This window comes from Cricetulus griseus, chromosome 7, assembly GCF_003668045.3.
Source record: "Cricetulus griseus strain 17A/GY chromosome 7, alternate assembly CriGri-PICRH-1.0, whole genome shotgun sequence".
NCBI lineage: Eukaryota > Metazoa > Chordata > Mammalia > Rodentia > Cricetidae > Cricetulus > Cricetulus griseus.
The window spans coordinates 86,274,495-86,288,544 of NC_048600.1; the positions used below are offsets into that span (position 1 = coordinate 86,274,495).

Consider the following 14,050-nt stretch of genomic DNA (forward strand, 5'->3'; position numbering starts at 1 on the left):
CTCCCCTGTTCCAATGGAGAGCCACCAAAACATTTAAATAGGTTTATTTCTTCATTTACAAGAGGAATATATATTTGGCTTCTCTCTTAAGACTCTGAGATTCACAATCAGCAGCTCTAAAAAATAAAGGAGCGGTTCAGCTTCCGGAAGGAAGAGGAGGCAACACTTGGACCTGGTTCTTGTACAACAAGAAAACATCTCTGGGGCCCCTGCTGGGGTTAGGGTGGGGGCCAGGCTGGTCATAAGGGATAGCACCCTCTGCCCACCCACATCCAAACCCCCAGGGTGCTCCAGAGCTTGGGTGGAGTGGGTACCACTAACTAACACCACTGAAGCCACAGCCAGCAAGTGGGGGACAGCCATGGGGACTGTTGTCCTAGCTGGTTCTGGAAGTTTCCTGTAGGTTACAATGATACCCCAGGATCAGAGCCACCTTGGTCACAACGTGCAAGGAATGTGAAGCTGAGGAAAGTGTCCAGAGGTGACTAAGGTGGCTGCAGGGAAGTGAGGCGATCTATGTGTGTGGGAACAGGGTGATCAAAGGCTGAGGTGAAGGCCTGCCTCCTCTCCCCCAAGAGTCAGTTGGGGTATACCTACAGGCACTGGTGGGCAATCTCCAGCAATTTCATACCCTAAGACAAGAAGCAGTATGGACAGCTGCTAGATACAGCTTTCAGCAGCCAAATCTGACTCCTCATTGAAAAGGTCATCCTGTAGGGAAGGAGTGGCTTCCGGGGGATGATAGGAATTGGCGGGTAGGGTGAGGAAATAGATTCTCACGGTCTCAGCCCCTGGTGCAGGCCTGCCAGGGCCTTTACCCCTAGTGCTGCAGCTTCTAAGAGGTGATCCCACCTGGGAAAAACCTCCAGGCAAAGAACCAGCTGAAGACAACAGAGACATCCTCCAGGGCAACTGTCTCAGCCAGGGAACCCCCCAGCAGTGGGTACCCAGCTCCATGTATCAGGGTGAATTTGATGGCCCCAAGGTCAGAGCCTAAGAATGGGAAAGTGGCTCCCATATACCAGAGCCTTTGGGGGACCTCAGAACCAGAACTGAGGTCCTGAGACTTGAGCCATGTCTTCTGTGTACAGCCTAGGACTTGTTTCTTCAAAGCTGTGGAGGGTGCCTTGCAAGGCACGTAATGGAGGAAGCTCCAGCTCCTTGGCTCCACTGTCCAGCGAGGATAGGGGCTCCCTTAATATCACATGAGCTAGGGACTGGCCAGACTTTCCCCAAATACCCACTGCAGGCTGGCTTCTCTCTTGGCCCTTCAGCCCCCAACCAGGGCTGTAACTGTGTCCAACTGAGTGGCTCCAGCATACACAGCCCTCCGTGTTAATGGAGGATGCAGCTTCTTCTTGGAGATAGGGCCACTCAGTTCTTCGCCAAAGAGGGTGGGTACCCAGCTGTGAGTCACTCGGGAAGCTTTGGGACAGTCCTGCAGATCCAGGATGCTGGAGGACCTCTCCTAATCTAAACTGCAGATCATTGCTGTCCCAGCGGCACCTGTGGGAAGGGTGCCAGGTCAGAGGTGGAGCTTTGGGAATTGTTCCAAAGCTTTCACCACCACTGTGGTATTGGGGGCTATGACCCCAGTTTTACATTGACAGGAAGCTTTAGCCTCCAAGGGCTAGGCCACTGGGAAGGTCAGGGTGAGAGTTGCACCCTGACACGTCTAGGACTTAGAGGAGGAAAGCAGGAGTTTCTGGCAAGATCCAGGGCTGACCTATGTTCCCAGCCATTAGAGGGAAGGGAGGGAACTGATTTACTGGAAGAAGCCAGCTCCCAAAAATCCACAGATTCCATGTCAACATCTCAGAGGGCAGACCCAGGGCACTGGGGAATCTGCTCAGGAAGGAGATGGTTTGGAAGGTGTTTTATTCCCCGTTCCTTCATGGCCAATCCCACCATAGGGCCGTCCTGACCTGTACTCACCACCTCAGACTTTCACGGATGCAGGCGGTATCACCAGCTGGTTCACCCTGAGGGAGAGACGGGCGGGGGTCAGGGTGGCACATCAGCGGGGATTGGGCCCAGGCACGGCTCTGGCACATCGCATCACTGGGGCCGGTAGACCGGAGGCGCTGGGCAGGGACCTCGTCAGCCCCAGGGGGAGGTGGGAAAGCCCAGGGGTAGGGAAAGGAGAGAGAAAGGAATAGAGAAAAGAGGAGAAAGAAGTCAGAAAATGAGAGGGGGAGAAGGAATTGGGACTCTCAGTTCTAAAACCTTGTTAACTCCAGAGAAAAACCCATGTCTAGGGCTACAAAAAGGTCTGGTATCTGGACCACCATGGGCTGGACCCACCACATGCTGGCTGGGGACATGAGAAGACTGAGCCAAGTGTTACAGAGCTGGTTCTGGCCTCCAGCAGGTCACCTAGCCCTAAGGGTACAAAGTAACCCACTGTCTCCTCCACCCTAGTGTAAAAAGCTGTCACAGTCCCTGCTTCACAGTGTGCCCACCCCCACCCTACTCACTGCTGTTCAGCCTTGGCACGGTCGCTGAGGAAGAAGAGAGCAGTGGCAAGGAAGAACATGCCACCCAGGACCACAACGAAAGGGCACAGCATGAGGGCATAGCCCAGGCTCAGAAACTCCCAGAGCGGGGAGTCCTTGGTGCTCTGGCGAATTAGGTCCGAGATCTGTGGGAATTGGGGTTCAGGTATCAGGACATGACAATTCTTCTGTGCCCCACCCCAGGCAAGCCCCACCTTCAGCCACTCACAAAGCCAATGAGGTAGGGGCTTCCAGCATCCCCCAGCAGATGGGAGGTGAAGCTCTGCAAGGCCACAGCAGTGGCTCTTCGGGTGGGGATGACCACATACTGCAGGAGAAAGGGTGGGTCAGTGCCAGAAGGACCACGCCTGTGGACTAGGCTAATCCCTGTGGCTATGACACTTCTGAAGCCCCCACAGCCTTAACTTCCTGTCCTGGTAGATACTCCTCCCACCATGCAGAAATGGCTGCTTCTGTCAGGGGCTCTTCTTTACTCCATCTGTCCCTCCTATCCAGAGCCTGGAAGCATCCACATAGAGCTTCAGTCCCCATCACCCCGATGGCCCTGACAGGCCCCAGACCTCAGCCTTAGTGATGGGAATCTGTACCTCCCTCCCCACCACATTGAGCCATGGAGCACAACTTCGGTACCAGTTGGCACAGGTCTTCCAAGGCCAGAGCTCTTGGAGCATGGAGGAGCTGCGCTAAAAGGCCCAGGGAACTTTTTCTTTTTGTTTTTTAAAGATAAGGCCTTACTGCTTACCCCAGGCTGACCTCAACATGCTATGCTTCTGGAGAGAACCCTCATCTCTGAGGGATCACGTGTGGAGTTGTGCAACTCTGGATGTAAGATTCTAGCCTCTAGGCTTCCCGTCCTCCGTTTCTATAAGCTAAACATCAGTCTTGTTCCCTTCCGTGAGGACTTAGCAAGCGTGAGGTTGGCTGAGGTGGAGAGGATATGAACTAGAATCCTACCCCCCAAAGAGCTTTACTTGAACTCAAGCACCCTGACACCAGGAGCTAAGAGCCACTGGGCCCTGGGTCATCCTGAACTAGACAGAACAGGCCCTGACCCCGCTTGAAGATAGATAGGTGAGACTAGGAGCTTGCCCTGAGCTCCAGCTACTCTCACTGTCCATGACACCTGTCATTGTGGACAGTGGGAGGAGGCAGCATCCTCAAAATACCTGCTGGTGGTGAGGTGACAGGGAGGGATCTGGATCCAAGGAAATTGCATGGCCCAATTTCTAGCACTAATTAGTCACTTAGCTGGGACACTTAATAAAACTGGGACATGATTTCCCTGGGACCCAGACCCTGCCAACAGCCCTCAGGGGTTGCTGGGGGTGGGGTTGTCGGGGGAGGGCATGCTGCCCGGCACCAAAGACACTTGATTCAGTCTTGCCACAGTTACGTAGCTACTGATCCCTGCCTTTGTTCTTGCCCAGCCCCTTGTTGAGGCACTTAGCACAGTGCATGGATGGGTAGAGAACAAAGGCACTGGCGGGAGACACAGGTACTTGAGCAAGGCAGGGTGGAGCAAGGCAGGCTTCCAGAAATGGACAGACTACAGAAGCCCCCAGACTCTGGCCTCCTGACCTAAACACCAGCCCCTAAACACCCAGAGGATATTTATTCCCCTGCCTTACACACTCCAGCTCCAGTCCTCTGTAGTCTTCTGACCCTAATCAGGAGGTCCCTTGAGGGCCAAGTGCAGGAGTCACAGTCCTCCTGCCATCCCCACCCCCACTTCACTCAGAGATACAAGTCACTAGGCCCATAGCCCCTCCCCTGTTCTCCTGTCCCCACCCAGGAACACAAGCCCAAGCAGACTGCTCAGACAGCCCTTTGTCTCTGGCCTGCTGGTCTGGAGGCCATTGTTAGTACCGTAAAGACAGCCTCTGTCTGTCCATCCAGCCGCAGGCACTCGACAGGCACGCCTGGGACCCAGCCTGAGCTGGCAAGGCAGAATGCACGGACACTCAACTCCTGGGGGAGGAGTGTTGGCAGGCAGCACCACCTCAGTGCCAGCCTGGCACCACCAGCCTCTTAGCCACAAACCTGAAACTAGAAACAACCCTGCCCCTGCACCCCAACATCTGCCTGCTCTCTTAGCCACAAACTGGAAACTGGAGACAACCCTGGCCCTGTACTCCAACATCTATATGCTCAGTCCTATTTCCAGGCCCTTCCCAGATCTGATCCACATCTGATCCCCCCCCTTGCCTCTGAGTTCACCTCTCCCACCAACAATTGATGCTTACTCTTCGCCCACCCTCCCCAGTGAAATTCAGCAGGTGGCTGTGGACGTCTTGGGCTTACCATGAGGATGTCTGCAGTGATGGCCCAGTTAGAAAACAGCAGTGTCTCCCCAACAAAGATGCAGATCTATTCATAGAGAAGAGAGCACCATGAGGGGCATTGGGCAGGGACACAGGACCCTTCCTATGGGGATAGAGGACCCAGCAAGTCAGACTACATCTCTAGCCCATCTTCCCCAACTTCGCAAGGACTCACATAAGCTCCCACAATGCTGGTCTTGGCAGCCACAAAGATGAGGCAGATGAAGATGGCAGATCCCAGCATGCCCACAGCACACACCAATGGGTCAGCGCGCTGAGTCCGCAGGCGGCACCAGCGAGTGGCTCCCGCACCTGTGACCACGCCCAGAAAGCCAGTAAAGCAGGTAATGGCCCCAAAGATGAGGCTGTGGGGAGAAAGGACAGTAGAGTGTGATTTGAATAAGATCATGGTTGGGACATGGTTGAGACACCCAGTCCCTTGTGTCCAGGTTTTACCTGTCTTTGGCTCCACAGGGTGGGCTGTTGCATGTCTCTGCTGTCTTTTGTACAACTTGAGCACGATGCAGGTAGAGGGGAATCCACATGCCCAGGGCCCCTGTGGCGAAGGACACAGCAGATGTGGCCAGGGAGGAGAAGACATAGCTGCGGCTGGGAAGAATCCAGGGAGGGACACTGAGTTGGTGCAGCAGGAGGAGGCAGCCTATTCTCCCACAGATATAAATGCTCTTTCACTGGCCCAGGTGAGGATTCAGGATGCAGGAACAATAAACTCTCAAGCCAAAATGTCATTCAGCACTACAGGCAGTGGAGATGGCAGGTGAGTGTGGGTGGACCTCTTGGGGCCTCTCTTCTAGGCCTCCTCCTACCACACCCTGCACAGTGGCACTCACTTTCGGATCAGAGCCTTCATGTCTCGAAGCCATGAGGTCCGTGCTTTGAGCTGCCCCCCAAGTTGATCAGCATGGCCTCTCTTAGTGGCTGGGACCAGGATGAGGATGAGAGTTCCTGTGATCATGCCCAGGACAGGGGATACCTGGTAGGACAGGAAATGTAACGTTTGAATGCCAAATAGACTTTCTGTGTTGCACAGGAGGGCCCAAGCCACTGTTCCTTATCTGAGCTCCAAGCCATTTTCTTAGGCTTATATTTGCTCAGATGAGTAACAGAAAGGCCAAGCAAAGCCACTGAGGATGAGGCCAGGGAAAGGGTTAGGGGGTTCAAAGTGGACAGTCCAGACCAAAGGCAAAGCAGGAAAACATGTTCAAGGAGGACTGACAGACTTCAGGGAAGACAGGAAGGGAGGTGGATAGAGAAGAGGGAAAAGGGAAGGAAGTGAGAGAGATGGCTCAACAGATGAAGAGAGGGGAAAACAAGAGGATGGGTAGGTAAATGCATGGATGTATGGACAAGTAGGTGAACGGGTGGGTGGCTGGCTGAATGGGTAGATGGAAAGAAAGACAGGTAGAAGAAAAGCAGAGTGAATGATGTCTTTGAGTAGAAGAGTTCATTTGTAAGGGCAGAGAGCCATATGCCAACTTGCCTAACCCCTAGGGCTAGGAACGTTCCCAGGTGTGTCCCTCGAATATGAACATTAGGTAGGGATTGGCCAGACAGGTGGCCTGTTCTTTACAGGGTCCTATATGAATTTTGGGTCTTCCCTGTGTCCAGCCTCATGGTAAGAATGGAACCTGCAAGGCTCCAGGCCTCTCTCTACACAGAACCAAATACCAGCCCAGAAGAAAAGAGAAGTTTGCTTCTCCCAGGCCTGGGAGTTGTGGGCTGGGGAGCTCTTCTACATGCAATCCCTCCACCCTATGGCTCACCCCCCCCATCATGGAATTCTACGGTGGCTGCTTCCTTCCTGCTTTTGAGGAAAAAACACTTTGTCTTGAGCTTCCGTTCCTCTGAGAGACGGGGGATCTCTGTTTCCTCCGATTGCACTGTCCTGGGGCCTTGGTGACTTGCCCCAACCCTCCAACAGAACAGGAAGTGGCTCCAGACCCTACGGGCCCCCACAAAGAGATCTTGTCCCAACATCGCCCTAGAACAGAGCCAGGGCTGGAAGCAGGAAGCTGTGCTGTGGACCTGGAATTTCCTGATGTGGTGAGAGAATCCTCATCCTATCCAGTCCTGGGAGTTGGGGGTAGGGTTCCAATTCTGGACTGAGGCTTTGAGGGTGACAGGACTGTCTAACTCCCTGGCACCCTCAACCTGAACTGATTTAGAGGGACAAGACCTCAGAGCCCAGGCTAGAGAGGGAGGAAGCCTGGAGGTTAAAGCCTGGTCTCTGGGCTGAGCTGCTCCCTGGGGCTAAAGGCTGGAATGGGGAGCCTAAACAGGAGGGGATCTAGGCCTTACCCGCAGTGCCCAATGCCAGTCTCCAGCTGCCTGCTTCACACTGGAACCTGTGATGTAGCCTAGGCCGCTACAGAGAAGACAGACACACATCAGAGCAAGCAACTGGGCTGAGTGGGAAGTTCTTGTGGGCCTCCCACCCAGAGAGCCTGTGGAAGAGCATGTCCAGGAGTTCTCTACAGCTAGCTACCTGTCTCCATGTCTGCTTAGTTCAGGGTTGGGTGAGTTCAAGGGGACCTTGGCGCTCTTCCCACAAGTCATGGTGCTCCACACTTACCTGCCCAGTGGGATGGCAAAATAGAAGACTGATAGCATAAGTGTGCGTGTGTTCTTGGTAAACAAGTCGCCGATGATGGTGGGTGCTATGGTGGAGTAGCTGGCTTCACCGATACCTACTAGCCCTCGGGACAGGACCAGCAACCAGAAGTACTGTGGAGGAGGACAGAGAATGCTGGGGGACAGGCCATTTCCAGGCTTGCTCATCCCTATCCCATTATACCCTAGCCTGGCAGGGTCCAGGAGCCAGGAGAGAGGATGGAGCCCAGTATTAGCCTCAGCAGCCACAGGCCACATAAGACCCTGGGATACCCCTCAAAATGATGGATCTGACTAGGACTTATCAATTCCAGGTTGGGAGAAGACAAGGTTCTGTGTCCCCACAAGCACTGGGGACTATGTTCTTGGGACATCTTGGTGTCTCTGGCCTCACTTCAGGATCCAAAAGTCACCTTTGCTCTGTACCCTCCCCCAAGTATGGAGGCTAGACAGCCTGATCACATTGAAGACCTAGTGTGTATGGGGAGTGGGCACAGTTGCCTAGTAGGCTCTGAGTCCCTCTTTGATGCACACTTCAAAGGCCAACATGGGGGGAAGGGTGTGGCCATGCCAGCTGCCAGTGGTCCAACCCCTTTGATGTGGACCTGCCTTCCTCTGGCCCCTAACTGCCCGGGGCCAGAGAACCCAGTGTGGCCATGGTTTCCCTGCCCCACCTTACCACCCATCCGGCCAGCATTGCCCACATCCAGCTGTCCCTATTGTCTCTCTCCAGCCATCTCCTGCCACCTCTCTGGCCCCTGGCTGTCTCTGCTGGGAGCTGCTGACCCTGCCTTGACCTTGTCTCACTCTCCCTGGTTCCTGGCATTTCTTTCTGTGCAGACCAACCACCCACAGCCTTTCCTTATTTTTCTATTTTGTTGTCTTGTCTTTTTTGTATAGATTTATATTAGCTTTTTCTACACCACAGGGATACATCCCTTGTCATCTGTGTCACCACTGTTCTCAGCCTTCTTTCTCTCCTCTTTGTTTACTCGGTTTCACCATTCACAGGCTTCCTGATGTCTAATCTGATGCTGTCAAATCTTGATTTTTTTTCCTCCATTCCTTGTTCAAGAAAAACTATTCCAGCCCCAAAGTATAAAAATATCCTCTTCTATTTCATGTTTGAAACAATTTGGAGAGAGGCATCAGTTCTGTTCAGCACTCTAGCATGCTAAAGTGACTCTGTCCCCACCCCACACAGGGGTCAGCCAGGTTGATGCTGTGTCTGTCCTATGCTGCACACATAAGTACCAAGAAACAGCATTTTAGTGTCCTCTCTGTTTGCAACAAGTGGACAGAAAGGGGGCTGCTCCAGTTGCTTTAATCCACTACTTGCTTTCTTATCTTTTGAGATATATGCATGATGGCTGACATTGAGCTAGCTCGTTCTTCCACTGGCCACTCAGTATGAATATACCTAGAATATCTATGCTGGCCCAGTGGTGGTCATTTGAATAGTTTCCTTCCTTCCTTCCTTCCTTCCTTCCTTCCTTCCTTCCTTCCTTCCTTTTCTTTGTGTGTGTGTGTTTGTGTGTGTGCACACACGTGCACAAGAAGTATGTGCATGAGTGTGTGCAGGAACACAGAGGCCAGGAGTTAATGCTGGGCATCTTCCTCTATTATTGCTCTCCATCTTATTCATAGAAACAGGGTCTCTCACTGGACCTGGAGCCCACCAAGTAGCTATACAGTTAGCTCCTAGGAGCCAGCCATCCTCACTCCCCTGGCCCTGGGGTTACAAGAGCACACCACCACACTTGGCTTTTAGACAGGTTGCTGGAGATCTAACTGAGGCCTCACAGGAAGCACTCCTATCCACCAACCCATCTTTTCAGCCTCTCTTTCTTTCTTTTGTTTTTTAACATATTTATTTTTTAATTGTGTGTGTGTGTGTGTGTGTGTGTGTGTGTGTGTGTGTGTGTGTGTGCAGTGCCAGAGTCCAGAAGAGGAAGTTAGATCCCCTGGAGCTGGAGTCAAAGGTGGTTGAGAACCACCCTATATGGGAGCTAAGAACCAAAGTTGGGTCCTCTAGAAGAGCAGTAAGTACTCTCAACCACTGAGCCATCTTTCCAGCCTTCCCTGACCACAGGAGGATCCTCACCTTTGTCTGTCCACATGCTGGAGTTTTTCTAGGCTGTGTCCCTCCAGACAGAAGCTGGGACACAGCAGAGATTTACAGTATCTTGCCATTCTGATCTCCAAAGAGGTTCCACCAATTTAAACTCCCATCAACATCTAGGCATCTCTGGGATCCCCACAGCTGTGCTTTTTAATTGTTGCCAATCTGATGGATTGTTGTTTTGTTTTGCATTTCTCTGATTCCTCTGGAGGCTGAGGTATCTCTTCCTCCATTCATTGGCCATTGGTCATGTTCTGGAATGCCTTGACAACCGTTTGCTTATTTTCCTACATTATTGTCTTTCTCTTGTTTGTTTATAGTTTAGGTCTCTCAGTCTTGCTTTGGTTTTCACTTCCCCATTCGTAGTTTATTCTGCCCAGTGGTTGACATAGTACCCTTTCCCCCTGAGCTACTGGTGAGAGATGTGCCTTCAGCCAGCACTGGCTCCCCACTCCTTGGGGCCTTGCTTCATAGATCTACCATCGCTTAGTCTGTCCCTTGGCTCCTTTAGTCAGAATGGCCATTGTTTTGACAACTGATAGGGCAAACCCCATTCACTGTTATCTTTTACATTGTTCTTGGCTGTTTGGAACATTTTCTCTGCCAAATTAACTTTAAAATCACATTGCCAATGTCCCCCCAAAAGCCCCTGTGGGGCTTGAATGGTGATCACAATGAGTGCACAAAGCAATTGAAAGTGGTCTGTTTGTTTCTCTCTTTGACTCTTGTCTCTTCTCCCTTATACAGAAGGATCAAGGCCTAGACTTATTCATTGATCAGTCCCAGAAGCAGCCCCAGGGGCCCAGTCAGGGGCACGGCAAGGCACAGAGGGCTCTGAAGGCTCCTAGCTTGGTCTTTTTGTTTCTATGGTGACCATCAGGCCCCATCCTGCACTGGGCCTGGAATTGCCTTGGACCTGACCCACCTCCCTGAAGCAAAGTCAGCTCCTGCACACCTGTGTGGTCCACCAGTCAGCATCTGGCTCATCCCTGTCCTTCAGACTCTTCCAGGGCTCAGAGCTGCTATAGGAAGAAGGACTGTGCCTCATGCCAGGCACGCAAGACCTTCCTTGACCTGGTCTCTGCTTTCCTTTCCAGCCACAACACCCTTCTCTTTCTCTCAACACAATCCACTATCTCTGCATTTTTGGGTATGGCCCCCTGCCTGTGCCAGCTTCACCATAAATCCTGGCTTCTCAGTCATGTCTGCTAGATTCATGTGTCACCTCCTCCAGGAAGCCTTCTTAGAACCTATGGACCACAAGGGCCAGTTCCTCTTCAGTGTTCAGCACTTTCCATAATTTGAAGGCTATGAGCCTGATGCTCCTGTCACATCTTCCCACCCCCATCTCTCAGGGACAGGGACAGACAGAAAGCTCTTGAGGTGTTGGTTCTTCCTCCATCGATCCCCACAGAGACTATCACATGGCTGACTAATCCTAGCCATGAGAAGCTCACTGCCCTCATGAGACCACACAGGCCTTCTTGGAAAGAACGAACAGAAAAGAGGATTTGCTGGACACTGCCCATGCTACACAGCTGGATGTGCATCAACTCAGTTGCCTCTCACAGAGGATCAGCCCGAGTAGGATTATTCCCATTTTAACAATGAGGAAACTGAGGCTCAGAGAGGTGAAAAACATTTCTCCAGGTCACAAAGTTGGGATATTCAAACCCAGGACTGTGAAAGCCAAGGGTATTTCTTCTTTCTTTCTTTCTTTCTTTCTTTCTTTCTTTCTTTCTTTCTTTTGCCAAGGGCATTTCTTAAAAGAAACACCTTGATGTTGAATTGCCACTTGCTGTTCTGGGACTTGGATTCAAGGAGATGACTGGTCATCAAAGAGCTAAGTGAGCCAGAAACAGAGAGATTCGGAGACTAGACTAGGTTTGCACAGCAAGGGAACTTGCAGGGGTGGGGGGAGGGGGAGTAGGACAGGAGGCCAAGGCCCTTATACGTAGGGCAGACTTATTCCCTGTTCCTGACATCCTGCCAAGCTAGAGGCTGCTCAGAGAGTCAAGTTGCCACGCAGGGCTGCAAGCCTCTTAGTTCAGGTCAGTACAGAGGAGACCCTGTCTGCAGGGCTGGTTTATAATTGAACCCAAAGATACCTGCTATGGCTTTGCCTTGGGGATGGAGCTCAGGAGCAGGCCTCAGACTACAGCACAGACCAGCCCTCCTTGAGGGACCTGTACACTGGACAAGGCAGGGGGAGGGGGAAGCAGGAGAACCATGGGGACCTCACCTGCTGAGGGATGAAAGAGCTAGAGAAGGTGACGGCTGACCAGAAGAAGATACCACAGCTGAGGATCACCTTCCTATTGAATCGGTCACCCAGGTAGCCGAAGATGGGGGCAGCCACCATGAAGCTGCAGATGAACACTGTGGAAAGAAGAGAGGAGAACTGGAGGGTGTGCACGTCCTGGCTAAGGCCAAGTGCAATGAGACACAGCTGAGCCTGGATCCAGACAGAGGAAGCAGCTTTGGGAAGACAACTTCAGCACCTGGTACACAGAGCAGGCAGGGGGATGCATGGGATTAGGGAATATGGGGCTCTATCTCTTCTATCACCACCGGCTTATTCTATGTCCTGTGAGCCTTGGAATACTCAGTCACACAGAGTGACAGCCCAAAGCTTACCATAACACCTCCAGGAGCTTCCCATCTCATAGATGAGGTTGAGATTCAGAGGGAAAGTGACTTGCCAAGGCCCCACAGGTAGAAATGCCTAGCCACTGAGTCTGAGTTTATGTGCTGTTGGGGATCAAACCCAGGGCTTCATGTATGACAAGTAAGCACTCTACCAACTGAGCTACATCCCCAGCCCATATTGTTTTAAGACAAGCCCTGGCTGGCATGGAGCATGCTATGAAAACCAGGCTGGCCTCAAACTCACAGAGTTCTTCCTGCCTCTGCCTCCCAACTGATGGGATTAAAAGTGTGCACCACTGCGCCTGGCCTGCATTGCTTTCTATATTATATCTGAGAAAGGGGCCGGAGAGATGGCTCAGATGTTAAGAGCAATTTTTGTTCTTGCAGAAGACTCAGGTTCAGTTCCCAGCACCTGCATGGCAGCTCACAACTATCTGTAACTCCAGTTAAAAGGGAATTTGATGTCCTCTTCTGACCTTTGCAGTCACCAAACACGCATGCAGTACTTGCACGTATACAAAAACATTCATATACATAAAATAATAAAGAAAAACCCTTTACAAGCACTTAAGAGAAAGAGAGATTCAGAGAAGGCAAGGGATCTGATACCCTAAGGTCATGCAGCAAATCAGGGCAAACTTGAGCCTGGAACTCCAGGTCTTACCCTCTGCCAGGTGGCTCAGCCACCTTTACTCCCAGCAGGCTGTAGAGGCTCTCCTGAACACAGGAAACCTTGCCACTCACTTATTCACTGATGCACGCATGTAGTTATCCATTTAGAAAGTAGGGGGAGGAACATGTCTAAGTTACTGTCCTAATGCTATAAAGAGACACTGTGACAAAGGTAAATTATAAAGGAAACTGGGGACTTCCTTACAGTTTTAGAGGGTGAGTTCATGGCCATCATGGTGGGGAATGTGGCAGCAGGCAGGCAGGCATGATGCTGGAGCAGTAACTGAGAGCTTACATCTTATCCAAAGGTTGGAGGCAGAGAGGGAGCTAAAGGGGATGCTGTAAGCTTTTGAACCCTCAAGGCCCACCCCCACGGCACACCTCCTCCAAAGCCACGCCTCTTAATTCTTCCTAAACAGCCAACTGGGAACCAAGCACTCAAGTCCATGAGCCTGTGGGGTCATCCTCATTCAAACCACCACACTTTTATAAGTCACCTTGGTCATGGTGTCTCTCCACAGCAACAGAACAGTAACTAAGACAGGACATCTACAACATACTAACATTAGGTATCTGGGATTCATGAGTGAATGAACACAAGATTCCTGCCTGCTTAGGACTTACATTCTAAGGAAGAAAAACACATAGATAACACAATAGCAGTAATGACTAATAAGCTGTGTAAGATGGTGAGAAATACTAGGGAGGATCAAAGGGAAGGGACAGATTACAGTCTGGGAAGTTTCGCCTTAGCAAAGGCCTGCAGGAGGCAAGGAAACATTTACAGAAATACTGGGGAGAGCAGGCAGGAGTGCACTTAGCATGTCTGTGGGGCAGGAAAGAGACCAGAGTGTCTGCAGCAAAAGGATGGAGTGGGGAGGGGTGGAGGACAAGGTTGAGAGGCCAGATGGAGTGGGATCCTCCATGTCAAAGTCAGAAGGGTACAGAGCAAAGAATTAATGACTAAGGACAAGAACACAGTATAAAATCTTGTGGGACTTGCAGAGAATACCACTGTTAGTGGTGGGAGGGGCTTTGCATTCCAGGTGAGATAAAGAGGCTCAGGTAAGGCAGGTAGGGGTCAACCACACCACAAGGCAGGCAGTCCCCTCTGTTCCACGGAAGGCAGTCCCACCACC

At 51.7% G+C, this 14,050-nt stretch overlaps 1 protein-coding gene across 1 annotated transcript in view; it reads right to left on the reverse strand.

Moving 5' to 3' along the window:
- Positions 1 to 47: 47 nt before the first annotated feature.
- The window catches only part of Spns2 (sphingolipid transporter 2), a 37,299-nt gene continuing 23,296 nt past the window's right edge, over positions 48 to 14,050 (reverse strand). Inside the window, exons 3-13 of the mRNA XM_027426825.2 lie at positions 11,833 to 11,969; positions 7,431 to 7,582; positions 7,157 to 7,223; positions 5,689 to 5,831; positions 5,294 to 5,446; positions 5,013 to 5,202; positions 4,818 to 4,883; positions 2,725 to 2,823; positions 2,478 to 2,641; positions 1,936 to 1,982; positions 48 to 1,506 (exon numbers count right to left, since the gene is read on the reverse strand). Of these exons, the coding sequence (XP_027282626.1) occupies positions 1,940 to 1,982; positions 2,478 to 2,641; positions 2,725 to 2,823; positions 4,818 to 4,883; positions 5,013 to 5,202; positions 5,294 to 5,446; positions 5,689 to 5,831; positions 7,157 to 7,223; positions 7,431 to 7,582; positions 11,833 to 11,969 (1,214 nt within the window). The 3' untranslated portion in view covers positions 48 to 1,506; positions 1,936 to 1,939. The remainder of the gene's footprint in view (positions 1,507 to 1,935; positions 1,983 to 2,477; positions 2,642 to 2,724; positions 2,824 to 4,817; positions 4,884 to 5,012; positions 5,203 to 5,293; positions 5,447 to 5,688; positions 5,832 to 7,156; positions 7,224 to 7,430; positions 7,583 to 11,832; positions 11,970 to 14,050) is intronic.